General features: G+C 44.2%; 1 protein-coding gene across 2 annotated transcripts; it reads left to right on the top strand.

Moving 5' to 3' along the window:
• The first annotated feature begins 311 nt into the window (after window positions 1-311).
• CSRP3 (cysteine and glycine rich protein 3) lies at window positions 312-20071 on the top strand. Of its 2 annotated transcripts, XM_061453090.1 has the most exons (6): window positions 326-465; window positions 9257-9388; window positions 13351-13519; window positions 17886-18021; window positions 18697-18790; window positions 19901-20071. In XM_061453090.1, the coding sequence occupies exons 2-6, from the start codon at window positions 9277-9279 to the stop codon at window positions 19978-19980; spliced, it is 591 nt and encodes a 196-aa protein (XP_061309074.1). In that variant the 5' UTR covers window positions 326-465; window positions 9257-9276; the 3' UTR covers window positions 19981-20071. The 2 variants fall into 2 exon arrangements, with proteins under 2 accessions (XP_061309075.1, XP_061309074.1); XM_061453091.1 differs by lacking the exon at window positions 9257-9388 and having other exon boundaries at window positions 312-465.
• Window positions 20072-20317: the final 246 nt, after the last annotated feature.

The raw sequence follows: 20317 nt of genomic DNA on the forward strand, positions 1-20317 counted from the left end.
CAGTTTTTGGTTAATGGTTTTGGGGGCTTTTTTTTTAATAACTATTTTGGAAATTTACTTTTGGCAATATGACCATTTCTGACTAAATTCTCATCTCAGGAGCCATTACTTTTATGATTCACATTTAAGCAATGCAGCGACAGCTCTACAACTTGAATCTTTATTTCTGATCTACTCGACTGCAGTTCGGAATGCCCTCTAGGTGTAATCTGAGGAGCTGCATTGTTGTCCACCTACTCACAAGTGGACATCAGGGTAATGAAATGCCAGGCTTTTGTCAGAGGTTATTTTCAGCTTGGTGATAGCAATGGCATTGCTCAGATCCCTGAAACTCTCTCTCACTGCCCTCCCCTCCCAGCTTATAGGGCTGATAGCGGTGGCCATTGCATTTAAAGAGTGCAGGAATCCCTAGTGTCCAAACCCTTCAAGGCCCAAGAAAATAAGGAGGAACATCAGGCAACTCCAGTAAGTAGATATATTGGGTTCTATCAAGAATGATATAAGGTTTGCGTATTCTTTGTTTTTTCCTAACAGGTGGTAGAAAAAACTCATTGCTTGACAAAGATAAATGTGTAGGTATAGTACAGAAATATGACTGCTACAGAGCTGAGAGCAGTCGTTAAGACTTGGAGTAGCCAACTGCTTCTCAGCCTGTTGAGTAGCTACTAGTGTTGCAAGACCAGGGCTCTGGGGATCCTCATTAATGATCTCAATTATCACGGCACCGTTTCAGTCTGTAAAAGTTTTGCTTGGCACTTAGAAGACTTAGTGCACAGATAAGGATTTAGAGAAGGATCTTATGGGAGAAAAAGTAAAAGCTGACATCCCAGGGTTAGGTCTATAAAAAGGAATGGGTCTTCTGTGCAGCAGGATTCAGCAGACCAAGCTGAACTCTGAACATGTTACACGCAAACGTGTGCGGGGTCTTTGTATTTTAAGTCAGAACCAAGTACCTTGTTCTAGTGCCAGGATGCATTTTTTGCAAGTGCAATCTTAAATTCTTGAAAAACTGGAGATCAAGGAGGTTTTACAAGAAATGTGGCATCACCATGAAAGAAATTAATAGATCATCTGGAAGGGCAGAGATGAAAGCAAAGGACTCAGACACAGGACTCTGGGGTTTTCTATCAGCTTTACACGACTTGTGCTTCACATCAAGGCATCTAAAGTCTCTGTTTCAAAAGGGCTCGTGTAACTTGGACTGACCAGTGTCAATGAAACTACTTCCTTCCTTGTGTCAGTGTAGAAATCCACATCTCTTATGTGTTGGTTTACTGCAGAAATAAAGGAACCATGATACTTATTAGGAGATGGTGGTGGAGGCTAAATGTACAACACCATTTAGTAATCTTAAAATGTACCTGTATCCACAGCCCATTGAATGCACTGGAATAGAAGAGATGGGTGTTGGAACTAGATGATCTTAAGGTCCTTTCCAACTCAAACCAGTCTATGATTATATAATTCTATAATTATAAATACCTAATTATATTATGTCTTCATTAAATGAGCTCCATCTTCAAAGACAAATGTTATCTCTGTTGGGAATCTATTCTGCTGAGAGAGAGTGCTTGCTGTGATGGATTAGATTTGGACAAAACCATAGTCAGGTTTAATGACATGCAGTGTCAGGAATTGTGCTTTCTGCTGCAGACACATCCAGGTAAAAGCAAAGAGTGAGCAGTAGTTGCAGGGAAAAAACAATAGGAGCATTTTATTGCTGTTTTGATAAAGGAAGATCTATATCCTTATTCCCATGCTGCTGGAGAGACCAGTAACACTAAGGGCAGTTGAAGGAGTCACTGGTGGTCACAGGACAGGTCAGCAGCATTGCTATGATTAGATACAATTAAGTCCTGGCTGCACTGGCATTTCCCACAGACTTGAGATGGGAAAAGAATTTTCAGTGTGGCCTTGATGCTTGCATTTCAGTGTAGACAGTGATTTAATTTGATATCATTATTGGCTATTTATTAGGTAAGGAATTGGTATTTTTATGCTTTTAACTAGGCTTATTTAGCCTGAAGAAGAGAAGGCTCCAGGAAGAATCTAGAGCAGCATCCAGTGCCTAAAGGGGCTACATGAAACCTGGAGGGGGGCTTTGGACAATGGCCTATAGGGACAGGACAAGGGGAAATGGCTTTAACCTGGCAGAGGGGAGACTGAGATTAGATCTTAGGCAGAAGTTCTTCCCTGTGAGGGTGGTGAGGCACTGGCACAGGTTGCCCAGAGAAGCTGTGGCTGCTCCACCCCTGGCAGTGTTCAAGGCCAGGTTGGATGGGGCTTGGAGCAACCTGGTCTAGTGGAAGGTGTCCCTGCCCGTGGTAGGGAATTGGAACTGGATGAACTTTAAGGTCCCTTCCAACCCAAACCAGTCTGGGATTCTATGATTCTAACCGAGACTACACCAAACAGCTAGCTGGGACTAAACCAGAGAGAGATGCCAGGCCATTGGTCCTGATCCAGCACTTTTACCACCATTTGTACTAGTGCTCAAGAATCAAATCAACTTTTCCCATTCCATTTATCCTTCAAAGCCATTCTGTAGCACATGTGGCCCCCTGAGCTAATCCTCCCACCCACACCATACAGGACTTCTGCAGTCTATTCAGGTACAACCTGAGCTCTAGACTATCACACGTGTAGGCGTTTTGAAGGGAAAAACCTCATGCTTGCCAAGGACACACCAGAAATGCTTTTAGCATCTTTTTCACCTGCATCACACTGCCTACCACTGGCGCTGCCTTTTACTCCTCTACATAACTACATCAGGCATCCACTTCCCACTTAGATCAATGGATTTAAATATATTCTTACCAATAGCACTCTAATTAGAGACACTCTGACAGTTCAGTGACATCCAGATCTGTATGCTACGACTCACAGCCCACTTTTCTTCATGCCTGTGCAGGAGCACAGAAGCACTTCAAAGGCTCCCTTGTTCTGAGGCTGGCCTGTAGAGCAATGTCACAAGCCCTAAATAATGAGGAGCACGTATCCTTGGCTGCACATCCACTATGTGTAAATTCTGCTCCAGTAGCAGCTGCGTTTTGAAGGGGAATGATACAAGCTGCTGAGTATTATTAGAGTAAGCCCAAAACACTCTTCCAGCTTAACAGTACTGCAAGTGCCCGCAAACGTTGCCATACTGACACACGCAAGTTTCCCTGTCATGCAGTTTATACATTTAGAATGGGTCCACTCTACTCCTCACTATATACCATGGGGGGTTAGCAATGACTGCAAGTTAACCAGATTAAGGCAACAACCGTCAGGGAATTTCAAGGAGATTTACATAGTGACGCCCCATGGAATTAAATGAAATCAAGATTTTGGGTGTATTTTTTCTTATGACAAACAGGAGATGGAGTTTCATTTGCACTTTATCCACCATTATAATTTAGATGAGTAGAAATTTCGAGTGCCACATCCCCTATGGAATTTACTTGCCTGTAGTAGTGCTGCTTGCTGCACAGGCAGCATCCCCAGGGATGGCCCCTGCAGTTCAGTGTTTGGATAGATGAGCACAGCAACAACACAAGGAGCAGGGACCTGCCCTGCTTCCTCACCCAGCAGTTAATCCAAGCACATGTTGCCCTTCTTACGCTGGGATCCTCATGGGAATGTTGGCACTGTGACTTCTTTCTCCTACATCTTCCCATCAGGTGATGCCAGAAAAACATGGAAAATGTGTATGCATGCCCAGTCATGTTGCCATAATTAGCCCCAGGAGCAATGGCTCTCTTCAGAGCTCTAACCCCAGCCTGTAAAAGCACAAGGTTCGCTATCGCGCACTATCAGCTTTTATTCAGAGGTTATTTTTTCCCTTCAGCTAATGATGTAATTAGAGGTGCTTTCCAACAAGTATCCCTTTGCCGCAGACTAAGATGCTTGGTGTGTGTTTGAGGGGAACTAAACCAGCAGAAGCAGTTTGACAGAGACTGGATGTAGAATGTGCTCTCCTCCCAGGCAGCTGTCGGTGCTGTTCCAGTGGGGCAGGGAGCTGGCTGGAAACATAGTTTGAGAGGGAACATTATGAACACAAAAACCTCATTTGAATATTCAAGAAAGCATCACCAAACTGATTTATCTCTTTTAAATCTCCCTTCTCTTAAAACAGTCAATGCATTACTTGAATTACTTTAATCAAAAAAATAAAAAATGGCACAGAGCAAAAGTACTTTAAAATAGGAGAAAAGCTTGAATGGTGGAATGAGACAAAAAGATTTTACCTACATGAAATGTTTCTCCCCATTCCTTCATCTCCCATTTAAAAGATGGAAAAAAAAAGATTTTAACAGTGCTGTTGAGTAATGCCTTCTCTGAGTAAGAAGGGACAAAACTCAGTCTGTTCCCTGTGTGTGAATTTTTGCTCACTTGTTGCATTACAGATAAACAGAGTTAGAGAAAAGTTGAGTTTTCTTCTCCTTTATGCATTACTGTTTTCTGGTTGTCAGAGCAGTTGGGCTTGTGAACAGCCTCTCAAGACAACAGATAGGGCCTGAAGGAGAGGAAGAATGCTCTATGACAGCAGAGGAGTTATTGTATGAGCCAGGGAGGCTGTTCAGCTGAGCCTAAACTAGCCTTACAAAGAGGAGAACAGGTTGGATCTCACATGAGGACAGCAGGTATGCTGCCTACCACAGGTAACAGCCCCAACAGTGAAATGGAATTATACAGGGTTAGGGATATACTAAAACCACAGTGAAGATGTTCGGATATGCTGGTATCCCCACTGTTCTCAAATATTGATTGTAAAACATGAGCATGTATCTATGTATGTCTTCAGTGGTACTGCTTCACTGTGTGCACACACTCATATGCTACCTTCCTTTTGCTGGAAGGCAGCAAATGTGTCTATAGTATGTCTTATAGACCATGGCACAATTTTTAATGTTAGATGCCAGAAAGAATCACCTTCAGGTCCAGTCTGCAGGGCCTGCATGTAGAACTTGTTCATTTCAGGCTGAAATTGATAAGATGTGGTGCAGAAGTCTCCAAGAGGATGATAAACATGAGACATTAGCATCCAATGTACAGAAATCATCAAATGTTAGTCTAAAACCCAAGCCACTGAAAATACTAGCTGTGTTACAACACTGCTGTGATAAATTCCCCTCTCTCAACCTCAGAAGAAAATTCTCTGGTACCAGGCCTGATTCACATTCAAAATCCTTCTCTTAGTAAAGACTTATCTTCTGGTGAATTTAATCAAACACAAAAAGCAGAAGCCGGCCTCGAAAGAACTATAAAAAGAAGGTGACTGGTTTTCCAAGAAGGAGAAGGAAAGCTTGTGCCAGGAGCTTGGAACAACCCGATAATGCGACATGCAGGTGACAAGATGACGTCCCAGACTTTCCAGAAATGATGACTCAAACAAGAAATCAGAAGAGCAAACCATAGGTTAGGGTTGTTCCAGGTGAGTGATAGCGCAGTCATCAGGAAGGGCACTCACTTAGGTCAGGCGACCCAAGCTGGGCTGCTGGCTCCCACCGTGCCCTCCTGTGTGACCTTGGGCAAGTCACTCCAACAGTAACTGGAATGACAAGGACTGAACAGTAACCACTGCCCTGATATTTAAAAACAATTGGCAAAGAAAAACCTTAAGCACCTCAGGAACCCAACCATTATTGATTTATAATGGCTGCACAGCACAGCGATCTTGCAGCTGTTGCATGAAGGAAAGCAAGAAAGAACTTGTTTCTGTTAATATGTCCCCAGTGGGGCAGCGCTCCAGAACTGATGAAGACTGGAAGGCCTCCTATAATCCTAGGGTGAAATCGGTGTGCTCAGCTCGCTCCCCAGAATGTCTGTACACCAGTGCGCGCAGCATGGGAAATAAGCAGGAGGAGTTGGAAACCTGTGTTAAGTCAGGAGACTATGATCTGGTGGCAATTACAGAGACGTGGTGGGACAGCTCACATGACTGAAATATAGTCATGGAGGGCTATGTCCTTTTCAGGAAAGACAGGCCAGCCAGGCGGGGTGGTGGGGTTGCTCTTTATGTGCAGGAACAACTACAATGCACAGAGTTCTGTCCAGGGACAGATGACGAGCGAGTTGAGAGTCTGTGGGTGAGAATTAAGGGGCAGGCTGGCAGGGGCGATACTGTTGTGGGTGTCTGTTACAGACCGCCAGATCAGGGTGAGGAAGTTGATGAGGCCTTCTGCAGGCAGCTGAGAGCGGCCTCACAGTCACAGGCCGTGGTCATCGTGGGGGATTTTAACTTCCCTGGTGTTTGCTGGAAGGAGCACTCAGCAACCCAGCCACAGTCCAGGAGGTTCCTCCAGTGTATGGATGATAACTTCCTCCTGCAAATGGTGGATGAGCCGACCAGGCGAGGAGCGCTGCTGGATCTCATCCTCACTAACAAGGAGGGTCTGGTCGAAGCAGTAAGGGTTGAGGGCTGCCTTGGTTGCAGCGACCACAGGATGGTGGAATTCAGGATCTTGTGTGGTAGGACCAGTAGAATAGCAAGTAGAATTGCAACCCTGGACTTTAGCAGGGCAAATTTTGGCCTTTTCAAGCAATTGCTAGGGGAAATCCCATGGGCAAGGCTGTTTGAAGGTAAAGGGGCCCAAGATAGTTGGTTGGCATTCAAGGATTGCTTTTTCCGAGCTCAAGATCGGAGCATCCCGACACGTAGGAAGTCAAGGAAGAGGGCCAAGAGACCTGCGTGGCTAAATAGGGAATTGCTGGGTATGCTCAAGTGGAAGAGGAGAGTTTACAGGTCATGGAAGGAGGGGCTGGCCACTTGGGAGGAGTATAAGGCTGCTGCTAGAGGATGTGGGAAGGCAGCTAGGATGACTAAGGCCTCCTTAGAATTAAACCTGGCGAGAAGGGTCAAGGACAGCAAAAAGAGCTTTTTCAAATACATGGCAGATAAAACTAACACCAGAGGCAATGTAGGCCCACTGATGAACGGGATGGGTGCCCTGGTGACAGAAGATACAGAGATGGTAGTTACTGAATGCCTTCTTTGTCTCTGTCTACTGTGCTGCAGGCAGTCCTGAAGAGCCCTGTACCCCTGAGACCTTAGATGAAGTCAGGTCAACGGAGCGGTTTGCCTTAGTCGATGAGGAATGGGTTAGAGACCAGTTGAGCAATCTGGACATCCATAAATCCATGGGTCCAGATGGGATGCACCTGCAGGTGCTGAGGGAACTGACGGAAGTCATTGCTAGACCACTCTCCATCATCTTTACCAAGTCTTGGGAAACGGGAGAGGTGCCTGAGGACTGGAGGAAAGCAAATGTCACTCCAGTCTTCAAAAAGGGCAAGAAGGAGGACCTGGGTAACTATAGACCGGTCAGCCTCACCTCCGTCCCTGGGAAAGTGATGGAACACCTTATCCTTGGTGCCATCTTAAGGCATATCAAGGATAAGAGGGTTATGAGGGGCAGTCAACATGGCTTCACCAAGGGGAGATCATGTTTGACCAATCTCTTAGCCTTTTATGAGGAAATAACATGGTGGATGGATGATGGCAGAGCGGTGGATGTGGTCTACCATGACTTCAGCAAAGCATTTGACACAGTCTCCCACACGGCTAAATTGAGGAAATGTGGACTGGATGATCGGGTAGTGAGGTGGACTGTGAACTGGCTGAAGGAGAGAAGCCAGAGAGTTGTAGTCTATGGGGCGGAGTCTAGTTGGAGGCCTGTAACTAGTGGAGTGCCTCAAGGGTCAGGACTGGGACCAGTATTATTTAATATATTCATCAACGATTTAGATGAGGGAATTGAGTGTACTATCAGCAAGTTTGCTGATGACACTAAGCTGGGAGGAGTGGCTGACACACCAGAAGGCTGTGCTGCCATCCAGCGAGACCTGGACAGGCTGGAGAGTTGGGCAGGGAATAACTTGATGAAATATAACAAGGGAAAGTGTAGAGTCCTGCATCTGGGCAGGAACAACCCCAGGTTCCAGTATAGGTTGGGGAACGACCTGTTAGAGAGCAGTGCAGGGGAGAGGGACCTGGGGGTCCTAGTGGATGACAGGATGACCATGAGCCAACACTGTGCCCTTGTGGCTAAGAAGGCCAATGGCATCCTGGGGTGTATTAGAAGGGCGGTGGTTAGTAGGTCGAGAGAGGTCCTGCTTCCCCTCTACTCTGCCCTGGTGAGACCCCATCTGGAATATTGTGTCCAGTTCTGGGCCCCTCAGTTCAAGAAGGACAGGGACCTGCTGGAGAGAGTCCAGCGAAGGGCAACAAAGACAATTAGGGGAGTGGAGCATCTCCCTTATGAGGAAAGACTGAGGGAGCTGGGTCTCTATAGTTTGGGGAAGAGGAGACTGAGGGGTGACCTTATTAGTGTATATAAATATATAAAGGGGGAGTGTCACGAGGATGGAGCCAGGCTCTACTCAGTGGCAAACAATGATAGGACAAGGGGTAATGGGTACAAACTGGAACACAAGAGGTTCCACTTAAACTTGAGAAGAAACTTCTTCTCAGTGAGGGTGACGGAACACTGGAACAGGCTGCCCAGGGAGGTTGTGGAGTCTCCTTCCCTGGAGACGTTCAAAACCCGCCTGGACGCATTCCTGTGTAACATTATCTAGGTGTTCCTGCTCCGGCAGGGGGATTGGACTAGATGATCTTTTGACGTCCCTTCCAATCTCTAGCATACTGTGTGTGTGAATACTGTGTGTGTGAATAACATTGGACGTTCATGAAACTTCAAGGTGAAATTATCCAGGTTTGAATTGTGTAAAATGATATCATACTGACACCAAAAATTACCTCTACACGTGTCACCAAGGGAGCTCACGTGGCACTGGATGAACTAGCACTTGCTTTCGGAGGAACAAATAGTTCTACCTGCTGTCTTTTAGCAGAGACTCTCAGTAGAATGCTGTTCTGTAGAAAACATTGAGAAATATTGTTCACGTTTGCTTAAACTCCTGTAATGAGTTCAAAGTGACTGCTCACCTCCAATAAAAATTGCCTCGCCAAACCAGATCAACACACATAGAGCAAAAAACAAAGGGGAAAAGGCTACCCTGGGGTACAGGGAAGGGCAGAATTGAAAGAAAATGACAATTTGTTGGAAAAGAAATGCTAGATACACCTCTCCAGAGGATGTTTGAGTGATCTTGGCACCTTTTCACAAAAACACCTTTCACGTACTTACCATCATGATATACGGAGCTAAGGAATATCCTTATTTACAGAAAAGGATCCCACAGGACAGTTGTTTTTAAAATAATTCACTTCTGGTGATGTATTTAATGACATGATTTGATTTTCTAGGCTTCTCTTCAGATATAAAGATGCCGAACTGGGGAGGTGGAGCCAAATGCGGTGCCTGTGAAAAGACTGTGTACCATGCTGAGGAAATCCAGTGCAATGGAAGGAGTTTCCACAAGACGTGCTTCCTCTGCAGTAAGCTGGGCTACACCCTTCTAACTCCACAGTATTCACATAGCTCTGTAAAAGGCTCCCATTAAAGACAGTAAATTTGCTTTTGTACTACTCTGCATGCAATAAAGAAGTTTCATAGTTTCCCCAATTTAATGTATTTGCTCATGGGATGCCTACAGCAGTTTAAATACCCTGAGCAACAAACAGGATGATAGAAGCAACCAGCATCAGACTGGATTTCACACGGAGAAAGTTCTGTGAAGTTTTGCATTTTACTTCTGGGGAAGTTCAAAGTAGAGGGCAGTCACGTGTTAGTCATCCGACCCAAAGTACACCACAGTCAGACGGATTCTGGTCTGGCACTCTCTAGAAACCTAAAGGTAAAAGCCATTTCCCATCTTTTTAGTCATGGAAGGATGGAAAACTACCATATCTCTTTCTAAACGCAGCAGCCAGTTTTCTGAAATGCCATCATGCCAATCCATAGCAGCTCTCAGTAATCAAACCCCATTTTCTAGCCCTTTGCAGCAAACAGACCCAGACTGGTTTGTATTGGAAGGGACTTTAAGCTCATCCAGTTGTAACCCCCTGCCACAGGCAGGGACACCTTCCACTAGACCAGGTTGCTCCAAGCCCTGTCCTAACTGGCCTTGAACACTGCCAGGGATGCGGCAGCCACAGCTCCTCTGAGCATCCTATGGCAGCACCTCAGCACCCTCACAGGGAAGAGCTTCTGCCTAATGCCTAATCTAAATCTCCCCTCTGCCAGCTTAAAGCCATTATCTAGATAAGAGCTAAAGATAGCTAAATAGTTTACTTTGCAGGCAACGCTTGAGATTTAGTATTTGAGATTTAGCAGTATGAATTCCAGCATGACAGCTTAGAAGCCACTGAATCCAGTTTTTCACCCTCCTTTCTCATTTGGAGGCATGAGACTGATCCAACATGACCAGACAGCATGGTATAGTGCTATGCAGAATTCAGTCTGAAGGACACCCTAAAGCTGTCTTTGCCTTTCTCTAAGTACCCTGCAAGTGATGCATAAAACACTAAGAATTTCCTCAAGAAGTTTTCAGTTAATTGACAACCTTCAGCCAGTGCTTACGGAATGGTTAAAAAGTCTCGGTCTATCAAACCTAGAGACTTCTTATTGCTTCCATTTGCTGACTATAGCAATTAATACTGGGTATCAGAGAAACTACAGGGAAAGGGACATGAATGCGGCAGTTATGAGAAAAGCTTTAATTGATGCTTGTGCTTTACTAAATGCTAGAAAATGGTACAGCAGGAAGCAAATGAGTAGACTCTCTAGTGTCTAATATAAACAGGTGTCCTAATAGGGCATAGTTAATAACATTTCTCTCCCTCCTAATACTGGAACAATTTAAGCTTCATTCTTAGCATAACTGATTTTTTCCTAGTGATTCATGATCAGCAGCATACAACCATTAGCTCTACCAGCTGTTTGTTTGCTTTGTTGTGGGTTTTCTTTTGTTGGTTGGGGGTTTTGTGGAGTTTGTTTGATTGGCTCCTGGTAGTCATAAGTCTGCATTAAATAGGTTAGATACTAAAAAAAGGATTCCTAGCAGAAGTATGTTTAAGGTCAGAAGCTAAAGATGCATCTAAGCCCAGATGGTGTACGAGAGGTATGTTAATTGGATTTATTTTCCCCATGATTCACACACTAATCAGCAGCTCTGGATGACTCAGTATCATGTATCATGTTCATAGGCTTTTCAATTAACCAATTCTAGGATTTCAAAAACAATCCTTCTCAACCTAATCCCAGGTACAGAAACACTTAACCTATCTAGACCTTTCTAGATTATTATCTCAAATATATTTCAAATATATTTGATATTTTACATTTTATTAGAGCAGACACACAAGCCACACCACGTGGTTTTCAACCAAGAAGTTCAATTTGGCCAAAATTATGAACAAGTCCAATCAACCTGTAAACGCAGTAAGAACCAGAGAAACTAAACTATAAATCACACTCTCTTCACTCCACAGTTTTTCCCTACAAATATGAGATTGCTGTTTGCCTACCTTGTTTCCCTGACAGCTTTTACTCAGTCCGCAGCTGTGATGGACATTTGGCAGGATCCATATCATTAACCTGAAACTTCTTGGTGCGGGCTCACTAACAGTATCTATTGGCAGATGACAGGTCTCAAAGTTATTTCAACAGTAGCACTTCAAGGGCTTTTGCTCCATCTGTTGTGGTGAATTGATACTGTATCCCTAAAGTGCCAGAAATAGAAACGCTTTATCTACTCCTGGAGTTTCCATCATTCCTTAACTCCCTTAGCAAACATAATTACCATCTCAAAGCAGAAGAGACTGTAGCGTAAGAGATCAGCTTCACACATTTACAGAAGCCCTTAATTTTATTTCTATTAAATGTAAAGGTCCTTGCAAATTATCTCCTCCAAACACACACGCACAGAGTAATAGAATTAAAACTGCAAAGGTTCCAGTATCAGCTTAAATTCCCTGATGAGAGTGAATTTAGACTCACAGCAGGACAATGAAAATAGCATGCGGGGAAAGGGACCAATCAGACACCTAGCTCTGCAAGAGCTTGAACTTTCCACCACTGCCAATACTTCTGTATTTCACTGGTTTCTGCGGCTTATGTGAGCTAAGCACCTTCACTTACCCAGCTCTCAAGAGCCTGTGCATGACTGGAATGCCCTCTGTGGGGCACACACTGGTTAGAAGGGAGGTGGAGAGAGAGTTTTTGCTTATTCTCCTCTCCTCCATATCAACCACCATTGACACAGTGAACAATTTCTAAGAAGTGCTGAAATTTCAATTTCTAAGCATATTACAAACCCTGACTTTTCTAGAAGTCCTCTGAACTGAAAGCTTCATCCTCTCGCAGTGGGGTGGGAACTACCTCATGCTGAGCTCCCAGAACACTGCAGCACACACTGCACACCAGGCAGATGAGGAGCGAAGCTACTATTTGTTTTGCCATTCATTACTGTCCACTTTTCATCCATCAGCAGCAAGGAGATCCCCCCTGGACTGCTAACAGATCCAACCTCTAAATGCTGACCACGTTTCAGAGTAGAATAACCATGTGCAAGACCCACCTCAGCAACGCCGCTTAGCTCTGGGTGCAGCTTGTGTTTCCCAGAACACTGATACTTGCTTCTTGAGCTCCCCAAATAAGCAGCTGTTTGCACTCATTTAACTTTGGGTCTTTCCAAGCTGGGGCCTGGTTTCAAGCAGTGTTGTAGAGGATGTAACTTGTATTTCATTACAAATGCTGGGCATTCCTATGACACCTCCTGTCTAAAAGTCTCCTGGGCTGCTCCTAGTGAGCTAAGCCAAGAAGTATTTCTCTGTAAGAACATGACTAGGAAGAGGTCTCTGGCTTTGGAACAGCTATAATTGTACTCTTGCCCTCCTGGAAGAAGACTACCACAGCAGAGCCCACCAGTTACTTGGGATCATTGCTTTGCCTTACACAACTCATCAAATAAATAAAAACACATGTCCTGCTTGACCCTGGACTTTATATCCTCTTTTAGAAGCATGTCACATAAACCAGCATGGGCTGGGATGAGAAAGGTGCCACAGACTCAGAGTGACTAGTTCAAAAGATGCAGATGCACTGCAAAATCAACACCCCTGCAACCTCCTTTTTGCCTTTTTTTAAGGTTGGGAGTTTAGGATGATGCCCTCAAATCCATCTTCACCTTCACAAGATCCAGACAAATTGTCTTGGTGAGCACATGATTTTCCTAGGGTTAAAGTAGAACTTCGAAGTGGCAAAAGAGCACATTGACTGCATGCACAACTACTTCAGCAACAGCCCAATGAAGTTCTAGACTGACTACAGGATATCTTATTTTCCTGTATTTATAAAGATAAACAAAAATAAACACTAATAGTCATTACTCTGAACCCTATGAATTCCAATTTGAAAACGTTGATGTATAAAAATTCCTCTTTTCCCTTGATCTCAGTGGCTTGCAGGAAAGCTCTGGACAGTACCACAGTGGCAGCGCATGAATCTGAAATCTACTGCAAAACTTGTTACGGGAGAAAATATGGTCCCAAAGGAATTGGCTTCGGACAAGGGGCAGGATGTCTCAGCACTGATACTGGTGACCATCTGGGCTTGAATCTGCAACAGTGAGTTACATCCCACTGATGGCACCTTTTGCTGGTGCTTTTCCTGGCCCTTATATACCACCATAGGCATAAATATTAACTGCAATTGCAATCTACCATTAGTAGCACAGTTGTAATGTCACGTTTATTACAGAACGTAAGAATTTATTTTTTTTTTTCCTCCTGTCAGAAGCTAAAACACAGTGAGGTGTTACTGTTACAGAAATAATCACACTACTACATACTGTTAACTCTCCTCTCAGTGGAGGAAATAACACTTCTAAATCCTCCCTGTGGCTCAAGCAGTACTTACAAACACACTGAGATGTTTGAGCAAAGGAATTCTAATGGGATACCATCTTCCAAAAGCACATAGTCCTCTCTGACAGAGCATTTTTATAGTATTTTTCTATGATTCTGTCATGGTTTAAGCTGAGCAGGTAAGTCAGAAACACACAGTTGCTTGCTCACTCCCCCCACTTTTCCCCCCAAGCTCCCAGAGGGATGGGAGGAGAAATGAAGGAGTATGACTCGCACAGGTTGAGATAACAACAGTCCAGTAACCAAGGTATAACACAAACCACTGCTGCTGCCACCAATAATAATAATGATAAGCGAAATAACAAGAGGAGAGAATATGAACCTAAAAGAGGAAAGGAAAAAAAAAAACCAATAAACAAGTGTTGCACAATATAATTGCTCACCACCTGCTGACTGATACCAGCCTGACCCGAGCAGTGACCCAGCCCTTCCGGGTAATTGCCGGCATTGGGCATGACGTGCTGTGGTATGGAATACCTCTTTGGCTAGTTTGGGTCAGGTGTCCTGTCTCTGTTTCCTCCCGGCTTCCCCTCCTCCCTGGCAGAGCATGAGGCTCACAAAGTCCTTGGTCAGACTAAACATTACTGAGCAACAACTAAAATATTGGTGTGTTATCAGCACTGTTCTCAGGTGTCCTGGGTTCAGCAGTAGCAGTCATTTCTTCTCCCTCTTAGTAGCTGGTGCAGTGCTGTGTTTTTGACTTTTGGCCTGGGAACAGCGCTGGTAGCACTGATGTTCTTAGTTACTGCTCAAATGTTTAGTCTAGCCAAAGAGGTTAAACTAGCCAAAGAGGTATTCCATACCACAGCACGTCATGCCCAGGATGTAAACTGAGAGTTACCTGGAAGGGCTGGTTCACTGCTGGGTCAGGCTAGGTATTGGTCGGCGGGTGGTATTGTATTCTCTTCCCTTGTTACTTCCTTTATCATTATTATTATTGGTGGTAGCAGCAGTGATTTGTGTTATACCTTAGTTACTAAACTGTTCTTATCTCAACCCGTGGGAGTTACATTATTTCGATTCTCCTCCTCATCCCTCCGGCAGCAGGGGGAGGGAAGAAGTTGGGGGGAGTGAGAGAGTGACTGCGTGGCTGATTTACGGCTGAACTTAGCCCACGACAGTTCTTTTAGGCTCTCAACGTGGGGCACGAAGGGTTGAGATAATGACAGATCTGACCGGAGTGTGTCTAATTGTATTTGTGATAACGCATTCTTTGTTTTAGATTAATAGTCACTCATCACAATGCTGATTTGCTGGCTCTCAAAGTTGTTGCTCTTGATCTCACAGTTTCAGTATGTCATACCTTACTTACAGCCGGTATTTGCTGTGTTAATGTTTATCAGATGGAGGGCTTGGGCTAAGGTTATTGTTTCACTGTAGTTTATGGTAATGACTTGCAATATGGGCGGGCTCTGGCAGCAGGGCAGGATGAACCCGGCCGTCCGGCTGCTTTTAACCATCCTAGCCCTTGTCCTCGCCTCCAACTTCGTGAGGCTGCAGGGAGCCGAGAGGAAACGGCCCCGGGAGCCAGCAGTGGCCGAAGCGGCCAGGGAGAGCGGCCCCGGGGACCAGGCGGCGGCGGGAGCAGGGCCGGAGGCCGGGAGGGAGCGGCTGCCGGTGGAGGAGGTCGGGGCGGTCGAGGAGCGGAAGGAGGCGGCGGCCGAGCAGCGGGAGAAGGCGGCGGAGGAGCCGAGCCCCGCGGAGGAGCCGAGCCCCGAGCAGGAGCCGAACACAGCCCTGTGGTGGCTGGGAGCATTCCCTAGCAGCTGCCCGCCGAGCCCGAGCCCCAGCCCCAGGAGGATGCGCCTTTGGGCGCCTCATCTGGGTCCAGCCTCGGGAACCCAGGACAAGTGGAGGATGCAGGAGACCACGCAGCATTTCCCAGCAAGGCAGAGGAGGAAGAGCTGGACTCAGGAAAAGAGAAGCTGCTGGTGGGAGAGCCGGCAAGCACAGCGGCTACACCAGCCCCAGTGACAAGTACAGCAGCATCGTTTGAGAGTTCTGAAGGTTTTGAATGGCCTTTGGGTATCCTTGGGACCTGCCTGCTGATTGTGATGGGGATCAGCATGTTGGCACACACACAGACTGTGTTTTACCCACAACCATTTTGTCTGATCTCAAAAGTTAAGCAGAGTCGTATTTGGGTCTTCTCTGGGGTTAGACTATGGTATAGGAGGATCAAGAGGTTTTCCCCAAGGCTGGACAGTCATGAGTGGCAGGGTGTGTGGGACAGTATGGGCAAGTATCTAGTCCACTGGGCCCCTCCAGTGCTTTGGAAGCACCGGAGATGGAAGGCAGCTGTGTGGAGTCCCCAGCAACAAGCTGCAGAATCTGATGAAGGGGACGGTGAATTATTTTGAGCCTGGTGGGCCCATGGCACTTCAGGCCATCAGAGCAGAGATGCAACATAGAGATGGACTCATGATGGAGGGGTGGACTTAGGAATGGATACTATTGGTTATTGACAAGTGTGAACACTGCACACAGCCTCTCCTGCTCTGAAAGACTGTTACAAGAGGTGGAGCCTGATATCATGGACTGGATGGACTCAGCAGCTTTACAGGGATTGGTCCATACATTAAGGAATGATCTGTGTGTGCATATGTATATATATATATATATAGGTATATATATAAGAGTGATGGTATATTGAAAATTTGGGTGAATGGTATGGAATAAGGGGTGGATACTGTCCTGGGTTCAGCAGTAGGAGACATTTTTCTCCTTCTTAGTAGCTGGTGCAGTGCTGTGTTTTTGACTTTTGGCCTGGGAACAGCGCTGATAACACCGATGCTTTTAGTGGTTGCTCAGTAATGTTTAGTCTGACCAAGGACTTTGTGAGTCTCATGCTCTGCCAGGGAGGAGGGGAAGCTGGGAAGCAGCAGAGATAGGACACCTGACCCAAACTAGCCAAAGAGGTATTCCATACCACAGCATGTCATGCCCAGGATGTCAACTGAATGTTACCTGGAAGGGCTAGTTCACTGCTGGGTCAGGCTAGGTATTGGTCGGCGGGTGGTATTGTATTCTCTTCCCTTGTTATTTCCCTTATCATTATTATTACTGGTGGTAGCAGCAGTGATTTGTGTTATACCTTAGTTACTGGACTGTTCTTATCTCAATCCGTGGTAGTTACATTATTTCGATTCTCCTCCCCATCCCTTCAGGAGCAGGGGGAGGGAAGAAGCAGGGGGAGTGAGAGAGCGACTGTGTGGCTGATTTACAGCTGAGCTTAAACCACGACATCAGTCTAAAGCTGAAACACAGCACTGCACCAGCTACTAGGAAGGATAAAAATAACTGCTACAGCTGAACCAAAAGCTGCACATTCCCAAATCAGTGATGCTTTCTTCTTGTATAAGGGAAGCCAATTAATCAATATCCTGTGCAGGAAATGAAAGCTCATATAATGCATTTAACTGTAGCTCCTTGTAAGATATTAATCCATTACGGGCACAGTTCTGCATAAAAAAACTGTCAAATCCTGTAGATTCAGTGACCTGTTGCAGCCAAACAAGCCAATAATTCAAAAGCCAGTCTACGAAAGGCTTCAGCTTGCACCAAGACATAAAGCACAAAGCACAGGAATACAAAGCAAAGCTGCTCTCCTGATGTGCGTTAGACCCTAAGCCAGCCAAGAGCCCCTGTTCTAAGTTCCCTGTCCAAATCTCATAGGAACTAAAGAAACAGCAGCATGCAAAATCTTATTTCTGTTTTCCACTCACTGAGTGCCAGGAGACAGCCAGTTAGAAAGACCAGAGAAGTCTTTTGCTTTTATTTTCCCTCTTGCCTCCCAATAACACAACATTCTTCTACTTTTACTTTTCATTAAAGGTAACCTTTTCTGCATGTGGCTGCTATCAGCTCTGTATGCTCGGTCCCAAACAGGTTACAGCATCAGGTTTTCAGTCACACAATAGAGAATTCAATAGAAAAACTTGCATTTTTTCCCCTTTCACATGTCTAAAACCAGTCATTTAATATTTACCTCTTAAAAAAAAAAATCATTAAATTACATTTCTAGGATGACAACCACATTTTAAACCACTGGAAACTTCTCTTTTAGGGGCTCACCTATGCCTGCTCGCCCTTCTACACCAACTAATCCATCAAAATTTGCCAAAATGATGGTAGATGTGGATAAATGTCCCCGTTGTGGCAAATCTGTGTATGCTGCAGAGAAGATTATGGGAGGAGGAAAAGTAAGTAGTTACTACAGGACCTAAAACAAAACACACTTCTATAATGGTGAGAAACTACAGCAAATGTGTCCTTGACATTTCAAGTTTTTGCTCAGTATCAAATGAAAAAACATGAGGATGAACCAGCAAATTGTTGGAGTCTGATGTACATTCAAGGTTTAAAACCATGTGCTTTTTGTAAGTTGCCTTCAAGTTTATACAGCTTGTTTATGTCTGAAGAACAACTCCTGGTCTCTGTTCAGGCTGACTCTACTAACTACCATCTCTGGGGATATTTACCATTTAAACATTTATTAGTAGTGACAACTGCAGATGTATCAAAGAGATCCTGCGACTAGTAAAGCCAAAGGCCTGTCTCACAGGACATGCTAGCTCTCTGCTCTAGGAACTCTCACTAGAATATTATCTCTGCATATCAAAAGAAGTGGCCAAACCAGGAGTAATACTATAGCTCCCTGCTTTTCACCTGACCTCCATTAATAACAAAGTGATTGAGTAAGATCTTGACATGGGATAATGAAGTAATCAAAGAAAGACTAACCCATAATGCCTAAAAATGGAAGCCATAAGACCAACAAAATGTTAACCTTTTCACACCTTAAAAATAGTTCGTTCCTTGTATCTGCTAGCTGTGTGCTTTTGGTAATATACGGTGAATTGCCTTCATTTCCTCAGCCTTGGCATAAGACATGCTTCCGTTGTGCTATTTGTGGGAAGAGCCTAGAATCCACAAATATTACAGACAAAGATGGAGAGCTCTACTGTAAAGGTAAGAACTGCAATGAGCTGAACTGCGTTACTGAGACAATCAAAAATGAGTCTCTTCAGACCTAGTACTGCCATCATGATTTACCTTGCTGCAGGCTTCACGACTCCACAAAATTCCATTTTATCTTTTTTAACAACTTTCGGAAAGCAGAGGTAACATTGCGGTTTCTTCTTCTATTGTAAACATGTAATTTTTCAAGCTGTAATTTTTCTACAAATATAACACCCTCTTACCTCTGTCCTCAGACCTTTCAACAGGAACACTGGCCAGATCTGCTGGGCAGTCTCTTGTACCTGCAGAATCTCATTCACTAAAAGGAAAGTAAAAAATATACAAAGATACAGAGCTCTAAAGGTTGTCATCCATGTCAGGTCATGGTCCTAATTTGAATTCTTGACAGTAGAAGTTCAAAGATTCTTCTAAATTAGTGCTACATTATACATCCAAATGTTTTTCTAGGATCAAGAATGCTCACAGATTTCACCTGACTCTTAGAAGTAGCTTAAGAGGAAAAATATGCAAAGTTTTTATATCCTAGGCTAAAATAGATAGGGAATCCTGGAGAAGAATACTTAAATTCTGTGGCTTTAGGTACAGTCTGACAACTGCATGTCATCAAATTATCATATCTGCAGAAATCTGCTGATCTTTACTACTTCCTTAGCAAAGTTCTGACCAATAGCTATGCATACACTTAGCAATACAAAGTTGAAATGGAATGGTTTAAAATACCATCAATAGTTTCTGAATTATCCTCTTTTAAACTCCTTGTAAAATTTCTAACTTACTACTCTACCTGTATTACTTGTGCAGAGCAAGTTTTACTGGGTGTTTTCAGGTAACAAAGTAGCTTTAATGATAATGTTACATCTTAAATACAGAGGCCCTTAATTGTTTTTTAAGTTGTTCTTTTTGAGAAGATCAGATGCGACTTCTGTTTAATTCAAACATGTGACTTCAGTTGCACACTGTCGACACTTCTGGGAAAGAAAGCATTCAGATTTCCTTCCTTTTAGTAATTTAAATTTTGTAGTAGTACTAAAGCCAAAAGTCATTTACCTCTATGTGAAAACATTCAGGATGCCATTTACCACTCTTCTCCTTTTGCAGTTTGCTACGCAAAAAATTTTGGTCCCAAAGGAATCGGCTTTGGTGGGCTCACTCAAGTGGAAAAGAAGGAGTGTGAATGAGAAGCAATGGGTGCAAAAGACTCAAGCTGCTGTTGATGGCACTACCTGACAGCTGTCAAGTAAAAAATTAAAGATCACATATTGCTAAGAACCTAGGGCATTTGTTTAATCTTTTTCACTTTGCAGGAAAAAACTTGTGAGCTTATATCTTAAGAAATTCTTAGATTAGTTCAGGAAAGGCAAAGTAGATGTGATTCACTTTGAGTTTCAAATCTCTTTTGAGTGTCTGTTTCTCTCAAAGGGAGGTATTTCTGAAGCAAATCAACATTTTCTTAGAATACAGTGTTGTAAGTTTTGTTATTGTATGTTTACAAGCTACAATAAAGTTCTGCTACTG

Source organism: Pezoporus flaviventris, unplaced genomic scaffold (assembly GCF_033815535.1).
Source record: "Pezoporus flaviventris isolate CSIRO_AGI_PZ_B2104156 unplaced genomic scaffold, CSIRO_AGI_Pfla_v1 ptg000014l, whole genome shotgun sequence".
Classification (NCBI taxonomy): domain Eukaryota; kingdom Metazoa; phylum Chordata; class Aves; order Psittaciformes; family Psittacidae; genus Pezoporus; species Pezoporus flaviventris.